Here is a 22135-nt window from a genome sequence, read left to right as displayed (position 1 = left end):
CATTTCTCCAAAGAAGATATACAGATTGCAAACAGACACATGAAAGAATGCTCAACATCGTTAATCATTAGAGAAATGCAAATCAAAACTACAATGAGGTATCATCTCACACTGGTCAGAATGGCCATCATCAAAAAATCTAGAAACAATAAATGTTGGAGAGGGTGTGGAGAAAAGGGAACACTCTTGCACTGTTGGTGGGAATGTAAATTGATACAGCCACTATGGAGAACAGTATGGAGGTTCCTTAAAAAACTAAAAATAGAACTACCATACGACCCAGCAATCCCACTACTGGCCATATACCCTGAGAAAACCATAATTCAGAAAGAGTCATGTACCAAAATATTCATTGCAGCTCTGTTTACAATAGCCAGGACATGGAAGCAACCTAGGTGTCCATCATCGGATGAATGGATAAAGAAGATGTGGCACATATATACAATGGAATATTACTCAGCCATAAAAAGAAATGAAATGGAGGTATTTGTGATGAGGTGGATGGAGTTAGAGTCTGTCATACAGAGTGAAGTAAGTCAGAAAGAGAAAAAGAAATACAGTATGCTAACACATATATATGGAATCTAAGGGAAAAAACAAAAGGTCATGAAGAACCTAGTGGCAAGATGGGAATAAAGACACAGACCTACTAGAGAATGGACTTGAGGATATGGGGAGGGGTAGGGGTGAGATGTGACAGGGTGAGAGAGTGGCATGGACATATATACACTACCAAATGTAAAATAGATAGCTAGTGGGAAGCAGCCGCATAGCACAGGGAGATCATCTCAGTGCTTTGTGACCACCTAGAGGGGTGGGATGGGGAGGGTGGGAGGGAGGGAGATGCAAGAGGGAAGAGATATGGGAACATATGTGTATGCATAACTGATTCACTTTGTTATGGAGCAGGGGGTAACGCACCATTGTAAAGCAATTATACTTCAATAAAGATGTTAAAAAAAAAAAAAAGGTATATGCACAAAAATAGCCATTGTGGCATTGCTTTTAATAGCATCTGACTAAAAATGAACTAAAGATACACTGATAGGGGATTGGTTACGTAAATTATGATAAATATATTGTTATGTATTACATATGTAAAATATATATTTTATGTGTTAAAATTCTACACAGCCATTTAAGTGAAAAAATACAAAAGAGCAGACATAACATTTATAGAGAGACATATATGTTTGGATATGCATAGAAAAAGTTCCAGAAAACAACTGCAAATGCTCGTCTCTGAGAAGGGAGTTTTAATTTGCATTAAATACAGCATTTTACCATTTGACAGTTTTTCCACAATAAGCCTGTATTGATTTTTTCTTAATCAGTTTCCTTCCCAAGAATTGCACAAGCAAGCTGATGATAATAGGATGATAAGATAAGGAGGATTCTAGAGAGGAGCACAGTTAATGTGGTGCCTGGAAGCTGAGACTCCTTTTTCTGTCCGAGAATTGGTTTGGGGGAGATGTTAACTTCTTTTGCTACTCTTTCTTTCTGAACCTGAGAAATGGGGATAATAATAATAAAACACAAGTTTATTTTAGTGTATAATTTTAGGCCTGCAACAGCGACAGCAACTATTTATTTAACAAACTTATATCTCATTTACATATTTCAAACCCTGTCCAACTCATTGCCTTAGGCTTACTTAGCCAACAGAAATGGTGAGTCTGGACTTGCATTCTGAGAAGGTAACTGTACTCCAAATCTGCTTTGGAGCCTTGAACTCACCATGCTACAAGATCGAACATGACCCACAGAAGTGTAAACACTACCACATCAGGGGCAGGAGTCAGCAATCTTGAGAAATGTTTGCCTGATGGAAATGAGTCTAACAACTTGAGTTATGAGCCAATGTACTTCACATTGATTTTCAAATGCCATGAATTATTATTAATGAATAACTACTTAGCTACTTCTTGTAAACTTATGGCTTTCCAGCTCAAAATCTTGGACACAACTCCCATGAAATAGCAAGCAAGATATTACATATAATCGTCCATGTATTTTTCATTAAAGTATCACCTCAAGCCTTATTTTTATACCACCATTAAATTTAGTCACTGAATCTAAATTTATGGTTTTCCTTTACCTTATGATTTCACCAAATCCAGAATCCGTATAGCTTTGAACCTATACATTTCAAAAGTTTTTTAAAAAAATAATAAATTCAACAGTGTAAAATTCTTTTTCAAAGAGCTACTTTTAAAAAGCCATCCTAGAATGTCTTTATTCTTGCACAACAGATGCATGTTCGAGTATTTAAGAATGATGTGTCATAATATCTGAAATTTACTTTGCATGGTACAGAAGAAAAAAATATAGAGAGACAAAAAAATGTTAATGATTGAATTCCAGTGATGAGAAAGTTAAGTATTCATGTCATTTTTTTTAGCTTTTCTGTATATTTGAACGTTTTCATAAAAGTCAACAAATTTTAATATATGCTATTCTACAGGTATAAGAACATAACTTTTCCCTAAACAGAAAAGCATGAGGAGATAATACGATGCCTGGGAGGTAGGATGGGGTGCGCAGACAGCTGTACTGAAGAATAACCTAGTTCTAGATTTTAAAATTTCTCTTGAGTTCTAGATTCTTAGTTACTTGTTGAATCTTGGTTACTTGTTACTTGGTGACTCGTTGAGTAAAAATTTTTCTACCCGCAGAATAGCTTAATCATAAGGTGACTACTCAAATAACAAATTATTAGAAAACCTCATACAAGGAGAGATTTCCCTCATTCATGATTTCTTATACAAGGTGATAACATTTAATATAGCTATAAATGACTTTTATTTGTTATGAAAGAATATAACAAAATACTACTGCCTTGGGCTTACTTAACAGGAATAGTGAGTGTTTTGTTGTATTCTTTTATGACAAATGCTGAAAAGGGTATAAACATATGAGATATAAGTTTGTTAAATAAATGATTGCAGTAGATGTCAAAAAGTTCAATATTATAAACTTGAATGAATTTCTTTTTGTGTTTTATGGATTATTATTCCTATTTCTCAGGTAAAGAAAGAGCAGTAAAATGTCTTTTCACGGAAGATATTATTAAATTTCCTTCCTACCCAGAGCCCCAATCTGTTCTTCTTTGTTAAACAGCATGTTAAAACAGCTGTTTTCTTTATAGATTAGGATAGTGTGACAACATTACATCAAATTTGCAGCAGGTTAAGTCAGGGTGGGGTGGTTTCTCATACAGTTGGAAGAGGGGGGTAAATTGGTTTGATTTTTCTTGAAAGACTTCGGCAGCATTTATTAAAATTTTAACTTTGTACATCCTCTGACCCAGCAATTCTACTTCCGTAAGTTAGGTTAGAGTAATACACCTGAGTACAAAGAAGTGTGTATAGGAATGATGTTATAGCATTGTTTCTAACAGCATTCGTAAACAAATAATCCCAAACAATGGGATATTATTATATTATTATCATATTAGAAAGAATAAAGTGGGTTCTACATTCGCCAACACTGGAAAATCTTCAAGGCATAATGTTAAGTAAAAAGAAAAATAAGTTTCAGAATAGCACTTAGAGTACATCATTCATGTTTTAAACAAAATTTATATTTCCGTGTGTGTGCGTGTGTGTGTATGTATGAGTGTGTAGGTAAATGCATTGAAAAAGTGCTGGAAGAACATATATATCAACTGTTCATTCTGATCACATCTAAGGAAGAAAGTTGGATTGAGAAAACAGAGTGAAAATGGAAAGTTGTTGCTTTTTTTCCTGCATTGAGAGTTTCCCAATGAGATTATAGACATATAACACCAGGTAATATTTTTAATGATTTTAAAAATGGAAGAGGTTTTATAATTTTAAATGCTCAAAATGTTTCGAATACTGTTTGTTTTGTAGAATTATTAATCATTTTAGATACCAAAACATTTAAAAATCCACAAATGAATATCAATACATTAGAAATTAACAAATAGTTACTGCTGAGACAATACTACACCAAAAGTTCACAGTATATTGTGTTACTACAGTTCCAAGAAAACTGGGGGGAAAATTCAGAAGCTCCATTTAAAACTAGTGTGAAAACCCCATTATCTCTAGAATGCATAATTTGGAAGAATATTGTTCTACCACAGTCCCCATAGCTCTCAGAAAAGCTCTGAAAACTTTGTTCCTCAACTGCAGTGTCATGGTCATTTGAACATTTAAGATTATGAAATGGTAGTCATAGAACACTGAAGATTTTATCAATGAAATATATTATTTTTAAGGAAAACCGTTCTATTATTCTGTGAATCCAAAAACAATAGATTTTAACCAAGCTGATTTTAAGATATCCTCTTTATAGAAATAAGCAGAAAGTGATCCAATATTTTCTGTGTTTTTGGACTAAAACATATGGATATGAACTAGTAAAATCTATGTACAAAAATCCCAAAATAATAAGAACCAGAAAGCAAATGAAAAAGAATTACCCGCAGGAACATAGGAAGGCTTCAAACAAAATTTTTAAAGAAGTTGCAGGCTACGCGATTGCTTGTCAAAAAAGAGAAACCAGGATTCAGAAAGTGATTATAAAATTTTTTAAAAGTTGTAAAAAGAGAGAGCAGTAGAACAGAGGGAAAAGATTTTTTAAAAGATTAAAGCAACGTTAAGAGCAAGAGGATAAACAGAATAAACATGAGTGAAAGGGACACCTGGCTGGTAGGTTTGACAGAAATTAATAGAACCACATGCAATAAAGTATATTAAAATATTGTACAGAAAAGGATGTGAAAGGTAGACCAAAGAAATCTGACATATGTATTATTGGTATTCCTGAAGAAGAGAAGAGAATAAATGGAATAGAAGATATATCCAAATATGGAACAGAAAAAAACTTTTACTATTTAAAAATATTTAGATTAAAATATACATGTTTTTAAGGTAAGTATAATTTTAGAAACACAAAACACAGCAAGTCTTAAAGATATTATTTTCAAAACAAACACAGTATTTCTATATCACAAACACTTAGTGTTCAAAATACATGGCTTATTCAAATTCAAAGTCTGAGTCCCTTGTCTCAAACTACAAATCCTCTCAGACCTTTTACATTCAAGGAACAGGACATAGAAGCTTTCCAAACATACACATATATCCCCTGTTTAACATCATTAATTTGTTTTCTTTTTAAAGTAAAGACATTGTATTTTGTCCCTTCATTAATCCTTATAAAACATTCTCACTAATTAAATAAGGTGGGAAAGAAAATGAATGTTTTGACTACAGTTCTTTCTCTCACTCACTTTCCCCACATCCTCTTCCTATTCCTTTCTAAACAATTTCTTTAACGTATTAACTTTTATAGCCAAATACTAATCAAATTTGGTATATAAACACACACACACCTTTATCCAAGCATGTTTACAAACTTAACACAAAGAGAAGAAATATGGTTCCATGCGTGAGGGCAAGTACCAGAGCAGAGCTTATGTTTTTCTCTATAAGGAACCAATGACCTTAAGTGGAAGAATGGGTATTGCTGCATAGATTAGGCATTAAAGTTGCCTTTCATCTTCACACTGCAAATCATTTTTCCTTAATTTATAAAATGGGTAAAAACTAATAAGGAGGAAGCTTCTACAGTGCTAGTAACGTTCTATTTCTAGGTCCGCATTCTGATTAGTGAACGCATGGGTGTGTTTACTTTGTTGTGATAATTCAATGAGCTGTACGTTTTCCGTGTACTTTTGTGCATGTTTCTGTATGTATGCTATACACACAGAAAAAAAGTTTACGTTAGAAAAATAAAGCACTTTTCAAATAACACCATATAAATATTTGTTAAGCAAGTGATGACTGTGCATTTGAATGATGGGTTTACAGCAAATACCCATTAGGGAATTAGCTGAACTGGGGTTCCACCAAGGTGGAATTTTAAGCCAAAGTCAGTGTTCTAAGCTCCCTTTTGTTGTACACATATGGCAGAGAGAGAGAGTCACTCCCTCCCTCCCTCTCTCGCTCTAGCTCTCTCTCTCTCTACCTCTCACTCTCACTCTTAGTCTCTCCACAAATCTAAACACTCCTCAGGACCAAAAAGACTGTTTAGTTTCACCTGCAAAGATAAGTATAATCTGTGTCAACTTCCAAAATGTATCCTCGTACACTATTTACTTTAGCAGTTCCCATTCAGAGCAGCCTCCTGACTCTTTAAAGTTGGCTTTTAAAAAATAGGGCAGTAAGAAGTTTCTAGCAGCTAAGTGCATCTAATTCAGAAAAGCTTTAGACAATTTGAAAGGACTGAAATTCCTTAGATTTGACCCCTGAGTAAAGAATTAGATATTGGCTGGGAAAATGGAATGGAGAGAAAGGCTAACCACGTTTGGTTCTCCTTCTGATGCAACATTTTTGTCTCATCTTCAATTCTGCAAAAGGGGGAAAACTGCTTGCCAAACAATAAACTGTTGTTTTATAATTGTGGGACTTAATAACCAATTCTATTTCTTTCTTTTTTCAATCAGAAAAAAGAATCTGAAACTATGAACTTATTCTTGAAAACAGAAAGAACATTTATTCCATATTGTTTATTACTTATTTTTTAAACACACCAAAAAACTGAAGTTAGCACAATGGGAGGTGATAGCTCTTATTAACCATCCTTCTAAGTGGATTCTGCTCAAACTCACTATTCCCCTGGGAAATGTGAGTAATGACAGAACAGCTGGTAACCGGGGCTCAGGACCAAAAAACCAGGGGGTCAACGAATCAGCAGATTCAGTTTACCCAGGTTACCTTCAATTCGAAGCAGAGGAGGATCTAAGCGGTAAACAGAAGATGTGGAATCTTCACTAAGTGAAAAGAAGCCAGCAGTTACAAGAAGTGATAAGCCCTGGTCTTAAGTTGGTGACTAGTTGCCCTCTACCTGATCGTCGATGGCTTGACCCTACGCCGAGGTGTGGGCCGGCTAGGGGCAGGGGCACAGCACGGGTACTGAGTGTGGCAAAAGCCTTCTGCTTGCGTAGAGCCCCACGGCGAGAGCCTGCCTCTGAGGGAGGCTAGGTCAGAGCACTGGAATCTCCTAACAGTTCCTTCGTTCAACTCTAAGATACAGTTCACTGCAATGTTTATTTCAGGAGCCCAGTTCTTTCCAATAAACCACAGGTACCTACCACTAGCAAAAGAAAGCTGTATACTTTATAAAACTCAACAAAACCATGAATAAAAAATACACACACAGAAAACCACTTGATCGCCTGAACACTCCTTAGAAATAACTGCCGAGTTTACGACGGCCACCTGTATATTTTTGTTCTCTTCTCCAGTCCCTTTGCAATTCTGCAAGCAGCAATTTAAGTGTGGGTGCTTAACCCGCGCTGGGCCAAAAGCGGGAGGAAAATAAAACTGGGTGCATGGTCTCAGTAACACAGGACAAACGTGCTGGGAAGCAATCACCACACTAAGAACTGGTCCTGGGTATCTGCAGAAAGAGTTCTGCTCTAAGGAGCTCCAACCCACGTTTAATGGGGAGCCCTCCAATCACATGTTTTTTAGAAAGCCATGAAATGTACATTGACAGTGGGGCAGGCAACACATCTCAATCACCCGGGATGCTTCTCCCCACAGCCAGCCTCATTCACCCGTAGGGAGAGGAAGAGTAGCCATTTTTATTGTAGAAATACTCCTGGCTGGTGACCAGACCAACTTGGGTGTTACAGAGCAAACAATTAGGTGGGGTGACCAACTGTTCCAGTTTTTCCTGGGCTGAGGCGTTTCCTGGGATAGTTCCAGATATACTGGGATCAGGTGGTCACCCTACAATGGCACTGTGAGCATCCCATAGCAGCCACGCGCTCCCAGGACCTGGACCTGGGTGGGTGGCACAGAGCAAGTTACTTCATTTATCTCTATAGGCTTTGTTGTCCTGATACAGAAAATGGGAAGTAGAGATTCCTAGCTCTGCCAGTATTTCTCAAAGTGTGGTTTTCAGAACATCTGTGCCCTGAAATAGCATCTGGCAGTGGTGTTCCAAGAGGTGGGGGGAGAGGGGTGGTAGGAACAATGTGCTCTGGTTGTGGGGGGGGTATTTTTTCACTCTATCAATTCTATGTTTAGAATTTGCTTCACATGGTGCTAATAAGAAGCAGACCAACTTTTAGTCAATTTTATTGTTTTCTTTTAAATCTATTGGTAGGTAATACACCCCCTTACTGCCTGCACCCAGGGCAGACCTCTCCCGCCACTACCACCCCTCCCCCCTACTTCGGTACAACACTGGTGTGTAACACACGATAGACTCAAATATTTTTTAATGAACAAGTTTTCAATTTCCTTTCTAAGCAGAAAATCTATGACTCTGTTAAACTATTACTGAATTAAAATAGAGGCAGTTTTTGGTAATTTGTCACTCCACAGCATTGTAGTTTCATCTTTGCCTTACTTCCTCATTTAAAAGACAACCCACCAAAAATGTCGTATTTGATCATCCTAAAATGCCCTCTATCAGTGCCTAAAGAAATTAGCAGGCTTGTTAATCTATTTACACAGCAAATCGCGTACTTAAGAATGATATGCTTAAGCTGTGCAGAGCTGGAAAAGTGCCTTTAGTAGAAATCAGGTACAACCCCCTTCTGAACTAATTTGGTCAGGCTAGGTGAGCCGTATTCATACCAATGGAAGTTCAAATTTGGGGGTGTAGATTTGTTTCTCTTAAGGCAAAAAAATACACATATTTATTATTTTCAGCTAATTTTGAATGCCTGCATCTTCACAAGTATGATCTCAAGGACACTAGACTGAATTTCTTTCTTCTTAAGGATAAAATTAAGACAATCCACGAGGGTTAAAATTCTAAAAGAAATCAATAAATGTCAGTCTCAAGGCTTTCCTTTCTCTGGGAGGCTCTTATGAGAAAAAAAAAAAATGTCTGAGCTGTCTAAATAGTAACATACAACCTCAGCAAAGAGCATTACATGACTATGAGATACATAAGGCCGAGCTCTTCACTAACCTGCTGGGGTTGTTTTCTGCTGACTACAGTTGGAAGAATCAGAATGTTCCTTGGAGGGGAAAAAAAAAGCGAGAGAGAGAGACAAAGGAGGAGAAATAGGGAAAATAAAACTCAAATGACTATGCCAGCAACCCCAGCTAGTGAAAGCAGGAATGGAGCCTGACATACACATTCATGACATAAAGGTAATGCTAGTAAAGTGTTTCAGACATCTCATGGTGAAGTCTCATTTCTATACCTTCAATAAACTTGAAGAGCAAGTAATTACCACCTCCATGAACTAGGCATTGCCCTAAACACAGTGCATGCTTTATCTCATTTAATCTTCACAACAACCCTAAGAGTTTCAAATGGAAACTGAGCATGAAAAGATTAAGTAATTTGCTCCTAGATCTGTGTCTAGTAGGTGGCATGGCCAGAATTCAGTCTAGGTCTTAAATCAATATAAATGGTGAATTTGATGTTTGCCATTACCAGTGGGTGAATACCCAATCAATTTTCCCTGGAGACCACGTGCAATAAAAAAACGACCATCAGGGCCAGATGGGGCCATGGGAGATAGACTAGGATATTTGCATAAGGCATCCCTCCACTGAAAGGCAGTTTCCAGAGAAAACTCCATCTAGTGGAAGACCATCTTCCTGGGCTCTCTCTAAAGGCTGAGCCCCCTGAGAAAGCTTCAGGCTTTAAGTGGTACACAGCTGCCCATCACTTGTCTGAAATCCTACCATTAGAAATCCTACCATAGTTTTCTGCCACCAAATACAAGGAAGTCTCTGACCTACAATACACTATTAACTGTCGAGAAGAAAAGGCTAAGAAGCATTCTCCTCCCTAAATAAGCATAGCACCGAAGAGATTGGGGCTTCAATGCCTCTTTAAAACCCTAAATATTTACGCTTCAACAGAACAAGTAAATCCTCCAGCTCCAGGATCAAATACATAAACAGATCCTACTGCCTCTATAAGCCATACCCTCTCCCAACCCACCCCCTGCCCCAGAAAACACATACCCGACACATGAAATCACATTACAGAATATTATTTCTCAGTCATACTAAATACTGTAGTGCACCATGTTATCAATTATTTTTTACACAATGTATATTTTTAGGAAGCAGTTGAGTCTCTTTCAACTACATTTTTGCAGATAGTCTTCTAATATCACAGAGTAGCCACATTCCCCATTTTATAAGTGAGCAGACCAAATTTCAGAGTATTCTGTTCACAACTGAATAGCTGAGAAAAGGCAGTGTTTGGATTTAAACCCAAGTTTCCAGTCTTTCTGATACCCCATCCATTTTCCTTTTAATTCCAGTTAGGAATATACATTTCTTTTTTTTCTGAAACCAAACACAAATACTTTTTTTTAATGGGGTATCATTTTACATCAATTCCATTAAAACCTAAAACAAATTTGCTGTACTCAAGTTAGGTGGCATAACAGTATTTTAAGGAATACACATTTCTAATTCAGTCCTATAAAAGTACACAACAGTAACATAATTTAAATGCACTGTCACCCTTCAGTGTATCCACACACTCAAAGATATCCACACTCCCAATGACACACAATGCCCTTATATTCTCTTAATCTCCAGCATGCCTAAGTGACTGATTCTCAATTTTCCTTCACTCCAGCTATTGTGTCCAAAACTGCCACTCTGCTTAGAGCACCAAGTCACTTTATTCTGCTTTGAAATGGTGCTCTACAGAGCCACTTAGACTAGCTGGCAGCTTTTACTCTGATAATTGCCAAACTGTGTCCCTGGACAAGATTTTTGATGGTTTTCTTTGCCTCCCTCCCCCACTCTTAACTCTGTGCTGTTCCTCTGCTCTCTAAACTAAACCTCCCTGTGTTTTTAAAGGATCTGTAACAAAGAGAAGCAGAAGGAACGAAGGTGGAGAGGGAGAGAGAGAGAAAAGAAGAAAGAGAGGAGAAGTAAGGGAGGGAGGGAGGAAAAAGGGAGGGAGGGAGGGAGGGAAAAAAGAAGGAAAGGAAAGGAAAGGAAAGAGGGAGGAAGAAAAAAAGAATCACAATTACAGCTTCAGGACAGCAACAATAGCTTTGTAACCTGAAAACCTCAGAGATAAGATGTGGCATTTATATAGACATTGGCAAGTCACAAACAAATGTTATTCCTAGGTCACTGTGTGAAAAAGGCTACCTAGTAAAGGAATGTATCTTCCCTGCAATGAAAAACCATTTGGGTGTAAAAAAGATGGCTAGTGGGAAGCAGCCGCATAGCACGGGGAGGTCAGCTCGGTGCTTTGTGACCACCTAGAGGGGTGGGATAGGGAGGGTGGGAGGGAGGGAGACGCAAGAGGGAGGAGGTATGGGGATATATGTATATGCATAGCTGATTCACTTTGTTACACAGCAGAAACTAACACACCATTGTAAAGCAGTTATACTCCAATAAAGATGTTAAAAAAAAAATTTTTAATTAACACATGTACACCTTAAAAAAAAAACAAACAACCATCTGGGTGTCTCCAGCTCCACCCCTGCTATAAACAACCACCACAAGCCAACTGTGAGGAAATAAAAGCAAAAGTAGGAATAGGAAGCAGGAGTGGTCCGAAAGAAGTTCACTTTGAAGACCAGTAGTGAGGAAAAGAAAGTCCTCCTTAAAAAAAAACAAAAACAAAAACCTGCCCAAAATATTCTCATAAATGAATCATAGAAAGCTGTGTTTTGTACAATGCAACTTTGAAAACTACTTTTCAATAATATACTTGCCACTGCTTACAATCGATTGCCTTATAGCATACAGCATTTAAGGAAAAACCATGTTCAAATTTTCAGGTGTTTAAATCATTTGCTTACAAAAATGGTTGTGCAATTAAATCGAAAAATAGAGAGGAAGCTCAGATCTGCTCTTCTTCCATGGCAAAAGCTTCCATTGGAAGTATCTCTGGCCTAGGTCACTTGCCTTACTAGAATTTTATCCTATCTTCCTGGTTTGCTTTAAATGGATTGTGAACTCACTAGGATGCCTTTACTTTAGTCCGAGGGATCCTCTGAATCTATACAGTGTGCTTTTCCAAAGACACTTTGCTCTCCTTTTCTGGACATGCCAATTATTAAATTGTTATATTGATAAATAGATTGAAGGAGGTTGTTTGGTTGAAGTGCCTTTCAAAAAAGGCCCAGGGTACTTGAGTGCTCTCTGGCCTTCAACCTTCCTTCCATCACCCTTCATGGAAGTGATATTTATTAATAACTAGAAAACTGTCAAGTCTAGAAAATGAAATCAGGTATTTCTAGTAAATGACTTTTTCTTTAGTCAGTGAATTTTCTTTTTTTCTTATTATTATTTTTAATTGTGGTAAAATACACATAAAATTTACCATCTTAAACATTTTTAGTGTACAGTTCAGTGGCATTAAGTACATTCACATTGTACAACCATTACCACCACTGATCTCCAGAACTCTTTCATCTTGCAAAACTGATGAAAGTACATGAGAATACTCATGAAACACTAACTCCCCATTTCCCTCTCCCTCCAGCCCCTGGCAACCACCATTCTACTTTCTGTCTTTATGCATTTGACTATTCAAGTTACCTCACATAAGTACAATCTTACAGTGTTTGTCTTTTTGTGACTGGCTTATTTCACTTAGTATAATGTCTTTAAGGTTCATCCATGTTGTAACACGTGTCAGAATTTCCTTCCTTTTTGAGGCGAAATCATATCCTATTGCACGTATATACCACATTTTGTTTATCCATTCACCTGTCGGTCACTTATGTGGCTTCTACCTTTTAGCTATTGTGAATAATATTGCTATGATCATGGGTATACAAATATCTCTTTGAGACCCGCATTTCAATTCTTTTGGGCATACACCAGAAGTGCAATTGCTGGATCATATAGTAATTCTATTTTAAATTTTTTGAGGAAACTCCATATTGTCTTCCACAGTGGCTGTACCATTTTACATTCCCACCAACAAGGCACAGGGTTCCAATTTCTCCACATCATGACCAACACTTGTTATTTTCTTTTCTTTTCTTTTTTTATAGTAGCCATCCTAATGCTTGTGGGGTGATTTGCATTTCCCTAATGTTTAGTCTAATAAGTCACTTTTATCCAAATGTTCAGAGAAACAATATAAAGGTGTTTAGGCTCTATCTCTGAGTTTTCCTTCATAAAAACCCATTCATTCTTTTTTTTTTTTTTTTTAGTTTTGTTTTTAATTTATTTATTTATTTATTTATTTTTTGGTCTGCATTGGGTCTTTGTTGCTGTACGCAGGCTTTCTCTAGTTGTGGCGAGCAGGGGCTACTCTTCGTTGCGGTGTGCAGGCTTCTCACTGCGGTGGCTTCTCTTGTTGCGGAGCATGGGCTCTAGGCACACAGGCTTCAGTAGTTGCAGCATGCGGGCTCAATAGTTGCGGCGCATGGGCTCAGTAGTTGCAGCGCGCAGGCTCTAGGGCGCACGGGCTTCAGTAGCTGTGGTGCGTTGGCTCAGTAGTTGTGGCTTGCGGGCTCTAGAGTGCAGGCTCAGTAGTTGTGGCGCTCAGGCTCAGTTGCTCTACGGCACGTGGGATCTTCCCGGACCAGGGATCGAACCCATGTCCCCTGCATTGGCAGGCGGATTCCTAACCACTGTGCCACCAGGGAAGTCCCAAAACCCAGTCATTCTTAATTCCTGAAACTTATTCCAAGCCCTTTCTCTCTGCCTCATCTTCCATAATAAAGTCAGGATATTATCTACTTCATCCTCTTGCATGTATCCTTTCCAGTATGTATTAATAGAATCTGAGAAGCTTCCTTCCTGATGATGAGGACTTAGGTTGTGGAGGAGAAGCAGGAGGCAGAAAGAAGTGAGTATAAACACATAACTAGAGAAACAGACAATACGAAACCATTCCGATTAAAAAAAAAATCAAAGGCCACCATTTCCTACCCAAAAAGTTGAGAAGCTCATCCCAGTAGGAAAATACACATGAATTCACAGAAAGTGAAATACAAGTGATTAATAAATATTTGAAATAAGTTCATGAGTAACATAAAACACACATTACAAGAGTAACATTTTTTTCAACTTTCAAAGAAAAAGATTTCCTCAAATAATAATAATCTGCATGCTAATAAGGAAATACAAATGAATATAATCTTTCCCAAAACCAATTTGGTGATCTGTATCTATCAAGAACACTAAAATATTTATCTTTGGGCTTAGAAATGCCACTTCTGGGAAACATTCCTTAGGAAGTCATCAGTAATTGAAAGATTTATATACACAAACTGGAAACAGCCTAAGTATCCAACAATAATACGGGGACTAGTGAAATGAATTATGGCATATCCAAAGCGTAGAATAATGTGCAGCCATTGAAAACACTTTTGAATAAGTTTAATTACATGGAAAATGTTCAGATTATATCATTACATAGCAAAAGCCTGCATATAAAACCGTATATATATATATACCATATGAGCTCATGATACTTGCTTTAAAATAGGAGATCAAAGAAATTATTAGGAGATCAAGAAACCTGGTTCTAGATGCCTACCTTGTTATTTTAAGCTGTGTAAAGTTAGGTGCATTTCCTAAATTTTCTATCCTTAGTATCATCTGTAAAATATTGGGAAAATTAATATCTACCACACAGGGCTTGTAAGAGGATTATACGATGTAAACCATGTAAAGTAATAAACTCATACTAGGAAATAAATATTAGTTGTTATTTTTTAAATTAAAACTAAAAACTGTAGTCACTTGCAATAGTCCAACATAAAACAAAACAAATGGTGAGCTCCAAGTTACAACTTCAGACCACATGCCCTGGGCAGGCCATCATCCATAGTAGTATCCCAAAAAAGGCATTGTGAGAATCACCATTTTGTATTCAATCAGGCCATAGCACAGGCATTTGGAGAAGTCAATAGAAACTATGATGGCAGGAAAAAGTGACGACAAAAGAGCTTATGAAACCATTTTTTTAAAAGAGCGGATGTGGGAAAGAAGGGACCAAAGAATAACTTTAGGCATAAAGATTTTCAGGGCATCACTAATACAGAAGGATCCTTGTAATACGAGTGGCAATCTTGCTAACCTCTTATTTTCACACATAAAAAGAAAGAAAAAATGCCCCCCTAACAACATTAAGTGGCACACTAGTTACTAGCAAACAAAATTTGGCAACTTTGGTATCCTGACTCAAAAGTGCTTAAGAAATAAATTGATCAAATGAAGATGCAAGGGGTAAAAAACAATATAATTTCGAGGGTCATGGCTTTGTAAGAAATAGATGACCAATAGCTTTAGAAAATCTGGTTTGCTTGGTGATGGAGGAAGGAATGTTAACTGCATGTAATAAACACTTAAAATCTTCTATGTACAACATGGACCGAGATTCTAGTGCTCACCAACGAAGTGCTATCAGGTGAGTAAAACAGATAAAGAAAGCCTGAGGCAGGTGCAGTGATCTCCTATAAAGCCATGGGACTGGTCTGATGATGGAAGAAATTCATCTGAAACTCCATTATCTTGCCAAGGCCACCTGCCCTTCCCCATCACAGAAGACAAACCACTTCTGAAATACCTTTGGGACTGGAATTGAGGAAAAAAATCTAACCCTGTCCTTGGAGAATTCAAATACTTTCAACAGAAAAGTCATTAAGTGAACTCAGAGTGTTAATTTCATCAGTCCTTGATGACATTATATCATTTGTGATAATTTAAAGTTATCTCACCTGCCTTCCCCACTATTCTAAGGTGCTGCCCATTAAGAGTAATGTCATGTCTTTTATCCACAAATCAACCTATTACAAATAGCTACACTATTGCACCCTGTAAATACAAACCTCTTATTTTGCAAGATAAGAAGGCTGTACCAAAGTTCTGCAGAGAATACCACCCCTTTGATTTTAGGTTGTTTTCCAATGAAACATCCATTGTAATCCAATTTTTCTACCCCAGTCAGAAACTTCAGGTGTCAACTTGTTTGTGTCTGACCCAAACTCTTGCCTCTTACACCAGTCTGGCAAAGCAGGTATCTGTAGTTTTAATCTGAATCACACAATCATTTAACAAGCAAAAAAGGTACATTTATGGAGTTAAACATCCAGGACGGATTGCATGAAAAAACCATGTTTGTATGCAAGTTGTTCTCAAGTACTCCATCTTGGGCCATTCTGGCTGCTATAACAAAATATCATAGGCTGGGAGGCTTATAAATAACAGAAATTTCTCTCATAGTTCTGGAGACTGGGAAGTCCAAGATCAGGGCACCAGCAGATTTGGTGTCTGGGGAAGGCAATCTTCCTGCTTCACAGACAGCCATCCTTTTACTGTGTCCTCATGATGGAAGGGGTGAGGGAATTCTTTGGGGTCTTTTTTATAAAGGCACTAATCCCATGTATGAGACACCACCCTCATGACCTATTCACTTCCCAAAGTCCCCACTTCCTACTACCATCACCTTGGCATTTGCAACTTATGAATAAGGATTGCCACTTATGGATTTTGAGGGCACATGAACATTCAGTCCATTGCACACTCCAGTCTTCTAAAATATATCTGACAATATCAGCCTCCATTACAAGCTACATTATAGGAACATCCTTCAGTTATGAAACACCTGACACCCCACTTTTTCCTGGCAGTCATTCACTCACACCTCCCCTCTCTCCTCTAACCATCAGAAATACATTCTCACTCGTTTTCTCTCTGTCCTCTCCTCTCCTCTCCTCAATGGCCTCACCCAAGGCTGCTGCTAAGGCAAAGATATTAAGTAAACCCATGATAAAAATTGACCCACTGGCCAGACATTCCCTCTGATACAACTGAGACACTGTTGTTCTTAGAGGATTTGGTGGCAGGAGGTCATTATTTGGCTGAATGAGCCAGGTAAGACTGGTGTCAGCCTCTGAAGAATGACAGCTCTCATGTAGCTTGGCACTTGAAGAACCAACCTGACAGGAATGAGCTGCTCATTTCTTACCCAGACATCACAAGAGATGCAGATCTACTCTGGGATCCATCTAAAAAAGGTCTGAGGAAAGAGAGCAATTGCTTTCTCTGGAGAATCTTCTTTGTTGGTTATTCTGAAAGAGTGTCGCTATTTGGATCACAAATGATAACAGCCCACATGATTCTTTTAACTCAAATCATAATTGAAAAATACAAGAAACAAAACCATTAGCTAGGATATTTGTATGAAAAAAATCTCTTTATTCTTAGATGACTTATTTCTACCTGCAAAAAAAATAACATTTAGCCTGCTTCAAAGTTTCATGAGATAACAATTAGTAAGCTTCAAATATATAGCATCCCTACAGGAATCAGATAACTGGGAAAGTGCAAGCAACCTTGGATTACAAAGGCCATCTGCTTCACTGCGTAAGTGAGAAAATAAGGCAGAGAGAAATTAGGTGGCTGCCCCAGTGTGAGGTAAGATTGACTAGAATGCGAATGTTCCGATTCTCAATCAGTACTTTCTGCATCTCTCTCCTAAACCCACAAGGAAGAAAATGCATTAATGTTATCCTTTGTAACAATAACTCAAAAAATTTTTACTCCCAAATAGAAATTCAGCAGAACTTTAATCCCACATTTATGAATACCATAGCAACACAGATTTTTTTAATGAATTTAGAAGAAGCGTTTAGTATAACTCCAGAAAATGGCTCACTGAGCCTAAACAAGCATTAAATCAAGAAAATTCATCAAAGAGATGAGAATGCTACATTATTAAATAATATTTTGCTCCTTGTCAACAAGCCAACAACATAACGGTATACACTACAATTTTCATTCTAGGAGAAACCATCCAACTATTTTTAAAAAAAACAGATATTTTACTCAGTCAATCAGGTAATATCTATGGTGGCCCTTCTGGTCCCTACCCAGAGCTAATTGTAGTTTAAAGACTAATGTAAAAACCACCAGGCTTTGGGCTGTTCACAGAATCAGCAAAAAGTCACTGAATTTAGGCTGCTCCATTTTTAACCAATCATGCTGGACATTCATATTGCTGTCCATATGGTACTATAACATGGCATTGTTCTGGCCACCAGTGCCTTCATTGCCAACACCCAAACAGTGGGGGTGAAAACGGGAAGGTAGGACCGCCCAAATGGGCAAAGCCCGATTCAATTAATTCTTTAGTGCTTCTCTTTACAGAGACAAATACATAAGACTGAGGAGAATGAATTCAAATTCACAATTTTTGCCTCAACAAGGGCATTAAAGACCCCCATTTAATAGAAATCAAAGATAATCAGCTATTTCATAGATACGTTCTCAGATCTGAAATAAATGACAATAGGAGCATAAAAGGAATAGAATCCTGGGGGAATAATTTCCTATTACAAATCATTTCATTTTTCAAAGAGATTTACAACCAGCTTTTTAAAATCATATTATACGTTACAGAATACTGCAAAAGAAAAACATTTACACACAACATGTTAGAAGGGTACCGAAAGTGAGTCATACCACTGCCAACAATATCGCTTGGTTCAGTTATATTGATTCAGGTCCTTGATGGGTGCTGAAATGAAGGCCACAGGTTGGATACCAGAATATGTCATTTAGGTTTGAGAAGAGGAGAAACATGCAGAACTTGTAATTCTGGATACAACTATACCCTTGGATTTTCAGAGACGTGAGAGAGTCCCAAATGGTGAAAGACAGAGCTGTCAGTACTACAGAAAGAAATAGACACCCTTCCAAAAGTCAGTAGCATCCTGTGGTATATGGGCCATGTTGGATTATTATGCTGAACATTAATCATCAACTTTTACTTTCCATACAGGCTATTAAATCACTTCAATTTGGATCAATGGCCTGAAAGAAACCCACCAACTCTCTACGTATCAATATGAGGACATTTGCTGTGACTGATGGTTGAAGGCAGCTGACCCCTTTGTGTAAATTCTAAGTCATGGGATTGTGCAAAGGAAGAAAAAGATGTTCAGGAAGAGGAAAAATGAACTTCCAGTTTGCAACCATGAAATTAGCTTTTTTTTTTTTTTAAAGCAGAGAAAGTCAAAGTACAAAGCTATCTCCATTCTCTAACGTGCATTTTTTCCAACCAAATGAACAGCCTGGAATCAGCTTTCTGCCCACAGGTCAATAGCTGACATGGTTTTGTTTTCCAAAACATAGGACTACACATCTCTTTCAAAATGCATTAGCCAGCTAAAAGTGAGCCCAGCCAGAATTGATCAGCCAGAATTGATCAGATGTCATTCGGCAACTGTGTGGAAGCCCTACCATGAGTCGCCACAGAGCACCCGGCGTTCCCAAGAGGCTCTTTTTGGACAGATTGCAAGGTCAGATATGAGTTCCCATTTTCTGTAAGTAAACATCTGCTCTACAAAGCAACTCTAACCCTGCAAACACAACACACCCACTTTCTCACAGTAAGTCTCAGCGCTGGAGAGGATCAATGACGTATCTGTGCTAGATTCCAATCATTTTAAAATAGGTCTTTAAATCTGTTCCTCTGTGCACGTCAATCTCTGCATGCGAACAGCTGACTTAGTTCTCAAGCAACAATACTGCCCATTGAAAAATACACCTTCCTTAAACAAAAGATACCTTTTGTTCCCATGAAGCATTGTCTGTTGCCATTTCCAGCAAAAAATGACACAAAAGACAAATTCTGCCATCCTCAAGAGTGGTTTTGGACAAACAGAAACACCAAAAAACAGAGCAAAAGCTTAAGAAACAAGACCAAGGTGAGTTGGGGGTAGAGGAGGAGAGGTGGAAGTGAGAAGTGGAATCTATACTCTGTGATCTAAGAAGTTCAGCCTCTACTGATGAATGGGGGACGGGGGAGGGGAGAGGAATGGGAGGTTGAGGTTTTCAGTTGAGAAAAAGAAGTGTGTGTTGCTGTCCCGGTTTTGTTTCAATAGCACCCGGAGAGTGCGTGGCAGGCACAATCTAGTTTGGTGACTAAGACTGATTCAGTGAGTAACACAAGTTTGTTTATGACACAAAGGAGCTACCCAACCAAATCCGGCAATTATACAAACAATAATATGGCAATTCTTTAAAATTGTTTGTGTTTTGGTACCAAATTAAAGTTTATGTTTATTAAATTTCATAGGAAACATCTATCAATTTAGTATCACCATTTTGCAGGCTGCGCACCCGTCCTGGAAAGAAATCGCTAATGGCCCGGAGTCCTGGAAACCTACAAACTATTGTCACCTATTTCCCAGCACTGTGGTCCTGATACTTAGTGTCACTGATGGAAACCAAACAGCGGCCATAAGCCAAGGAGTCCCTGGTGAATTTCTCCAAAGCACAGTCCGGGCAATCCGTGCGCCCGGGTGAAAGCATTTGGAAGTGTGCGCGGTTCCTCTGCCCTCCGGGCCGCGCGTCCGGAACGTTCCTGGCTGTCAGGTGGGTGGCGACAAGGCTCGGCAGGGAAGCGCTGCCGGGCAGCGCAGCGTGCCCGCGGGGCGGAGAGGGACCAGCCCGGCGGAGTGTGGCGCGTCCCAAGGCCGGCCGTCGCTCACCTTTGTTCGCCCGCCCTCTCCGCGAGGAGGAGAGCGCGGGCCAAGGAGGAGTGTGGGGGGCTACCCCAGTGCTCCGCGGGCCCTCCCCAGCGCCCCGGAGGAAATCCGGAGGCAAGCCAGACCCGCTCCGGCTCCCAGAACCGCAGCCAGGCTGAGGGGTCAGCAACCCCTTCCCGAACACAAAGGTTGGGAGGCGTAAGCGCGAGCGCTGGGGGCGCGGGTGCGTGCGCCACAGAGCACGCGAGTGTGCGTGTGCGCGCGAGGGTGTGCGTGTGTGTGTGTGTGTGTGTGTAGGGGGAGGGGAGGAGCGCTCGCGAGGGTGTGCGCGCGAGGGTGTGCGTGTGTGTGTTTGTGTTTGTGTGTGTGTGTGTAGGGGGAGGGGAGGAGCGCTCCAGCCCGTCTTACCTCTCGAAGATGAGCCGTACCATTAACATGCAGAAGGCCAAGGGGAAGGCGAGATAGAGGTCCTCAGCCTGCGGGAAGGTGGCTTCCTCCGTGTTCTTCAGGTCCGCCCAGGTGACATTGTGAGGGAGCCAAAACCTCTCGTTCCAGAACCAGGCTAAGATTCCTGCCATCTTGCTTTGTCCAATCCCGTCCTGGGCTCCCGCAGCCCGCCGAGATCTCCGCCGCGCAGGGCGCCCGGGGATGCGCGCGCGGCTGGCTCGAGCCTGTGCCGCCGCCGCCGCCTCCTCCGCGGCCGCTGCTCTCGAAGGCTCGCGGCGAGCCCCGGTTCTCTCCTCCCTCTGGCCGCGTTGGGGAAAGGAGCCGCCTCGCCCGTCACATGGCAGCCAGGGCCGCTGGCCCTGATTGGCTCGTCCTCGCGTCAAGCAGCCAGGCACACGCGGCCGGCTAGCCCACGCCCGGAGGGCAGGGCGCAGCCGCTGCGCTCAGGGCGCCAGGGCAGCGCTCTGGGGAGTGCCGCCCGGCCCCGCGCTCACAGTGCTCTCGAGCGGCGCTTAGGGCAGCGACCTGGGTTCGGCCGCCCGAATCCGCTCCGGCCCCCGGGCTTGCTCGCACATGCTCAGAACGCCGGCTTCTGCCGCGCTGGAGTTTCATGGGTTTCGGTCGGCTTCCCCTGCGCGTACAGGCGCTGGGGAGGCAGGTAGGGGTCGGGGCAGATCTTCAGATCCACCCTTGCGCCGCGACAGAACAGCAGAAGGAGAAGCAGGGGGCGCAAAGAGCAAAGGAGGAAGAAATAGCAGGAAGAGAGTCATCCACTCCAGCGCTTGGAGAAGGAGGGGGAAAATCGGGTTCTGGGGCAGGATGGTTTGCCAAGAGGCATCTGCCTCTACCCCGCGCCCGTCTTTCCCCATCTCTGACCTTCCAGCCTGCTTTTACTCCTGCTCGTCACCACAGTCAGCGCCCCCAGAGAAAAAGGCCCTCTATTTTAATTTATGAGGTGGTAAGAGAAATTAGGCACTTAACTGCTGTTTGATAACGATGAGATGATGTTGATGATGATGACAACCGCAGCCTTCTGTAAAACTGCCCCACTAAATGAACCTCTCAGGAGATGGCTCCCGACCACATTTTGGCTTTGCCCATGGGCAGTGAACCTGCGCTCTGCTGCTTGACGGGCTCGTTGTTAACGCCTTTTGAATCGGAAACCTTTAAGGTGTTAAGTCTTTGAGGCCTAACCCAGGCACCTTGACTCCCACAATACGTTTCCTCGTTGATACG

The 22135-nt window shown here is 40.1% G+C and overlaps 1 protein-coding gene across 2 annotated transcripts in view; it reads right to left on the bottom strand.

The window, feature by feature from the left end:
* Nucleotides 1-21370, bottom strand: part of CERS6 (ceramide synthase 6) — a 323409-nt gene extending 302039 nt beyond the window's left edge. For both annotated transcript variants that reach the window (XM_061201251.1, XM_061201260.1), the window contains exon 1: nucleotides 20861-21370. In XM_061201251.1, the coding sequence (XP_061057234.1) occupies nucleotides 20861-21030 (170 nt within the window). In that variant the 5' untranslated portion in view covers nucleotides 21031-21370. The remainder of the gene's footprint in view (nucleotides 1-20860) is intronic.
* Nucleotides 21371-22135: the final 765 nt, after the last annotated feature.

This window comes from Eubalaena glacialis, chromosome 1, assembly GCF_028564815.1.
Source record: "Eubalaena glacialis isolate mEubGla1 chromosome 1, mEubGla1.1.hap2.+ XY, whole genome shotgun sequence".
NCBI classification, from domain to species: Eukaryota; Metazoa; Chordata; class Mammalia; order Artiodactyla; family Balaenidae; genus Eubalaena; species Eubalaena glacialis.
The sequence above is the reverse complement of the archived record's forward strand: the minus strand, read 5'-3'. Positions and strand labels throughout refer to the sequence as shown.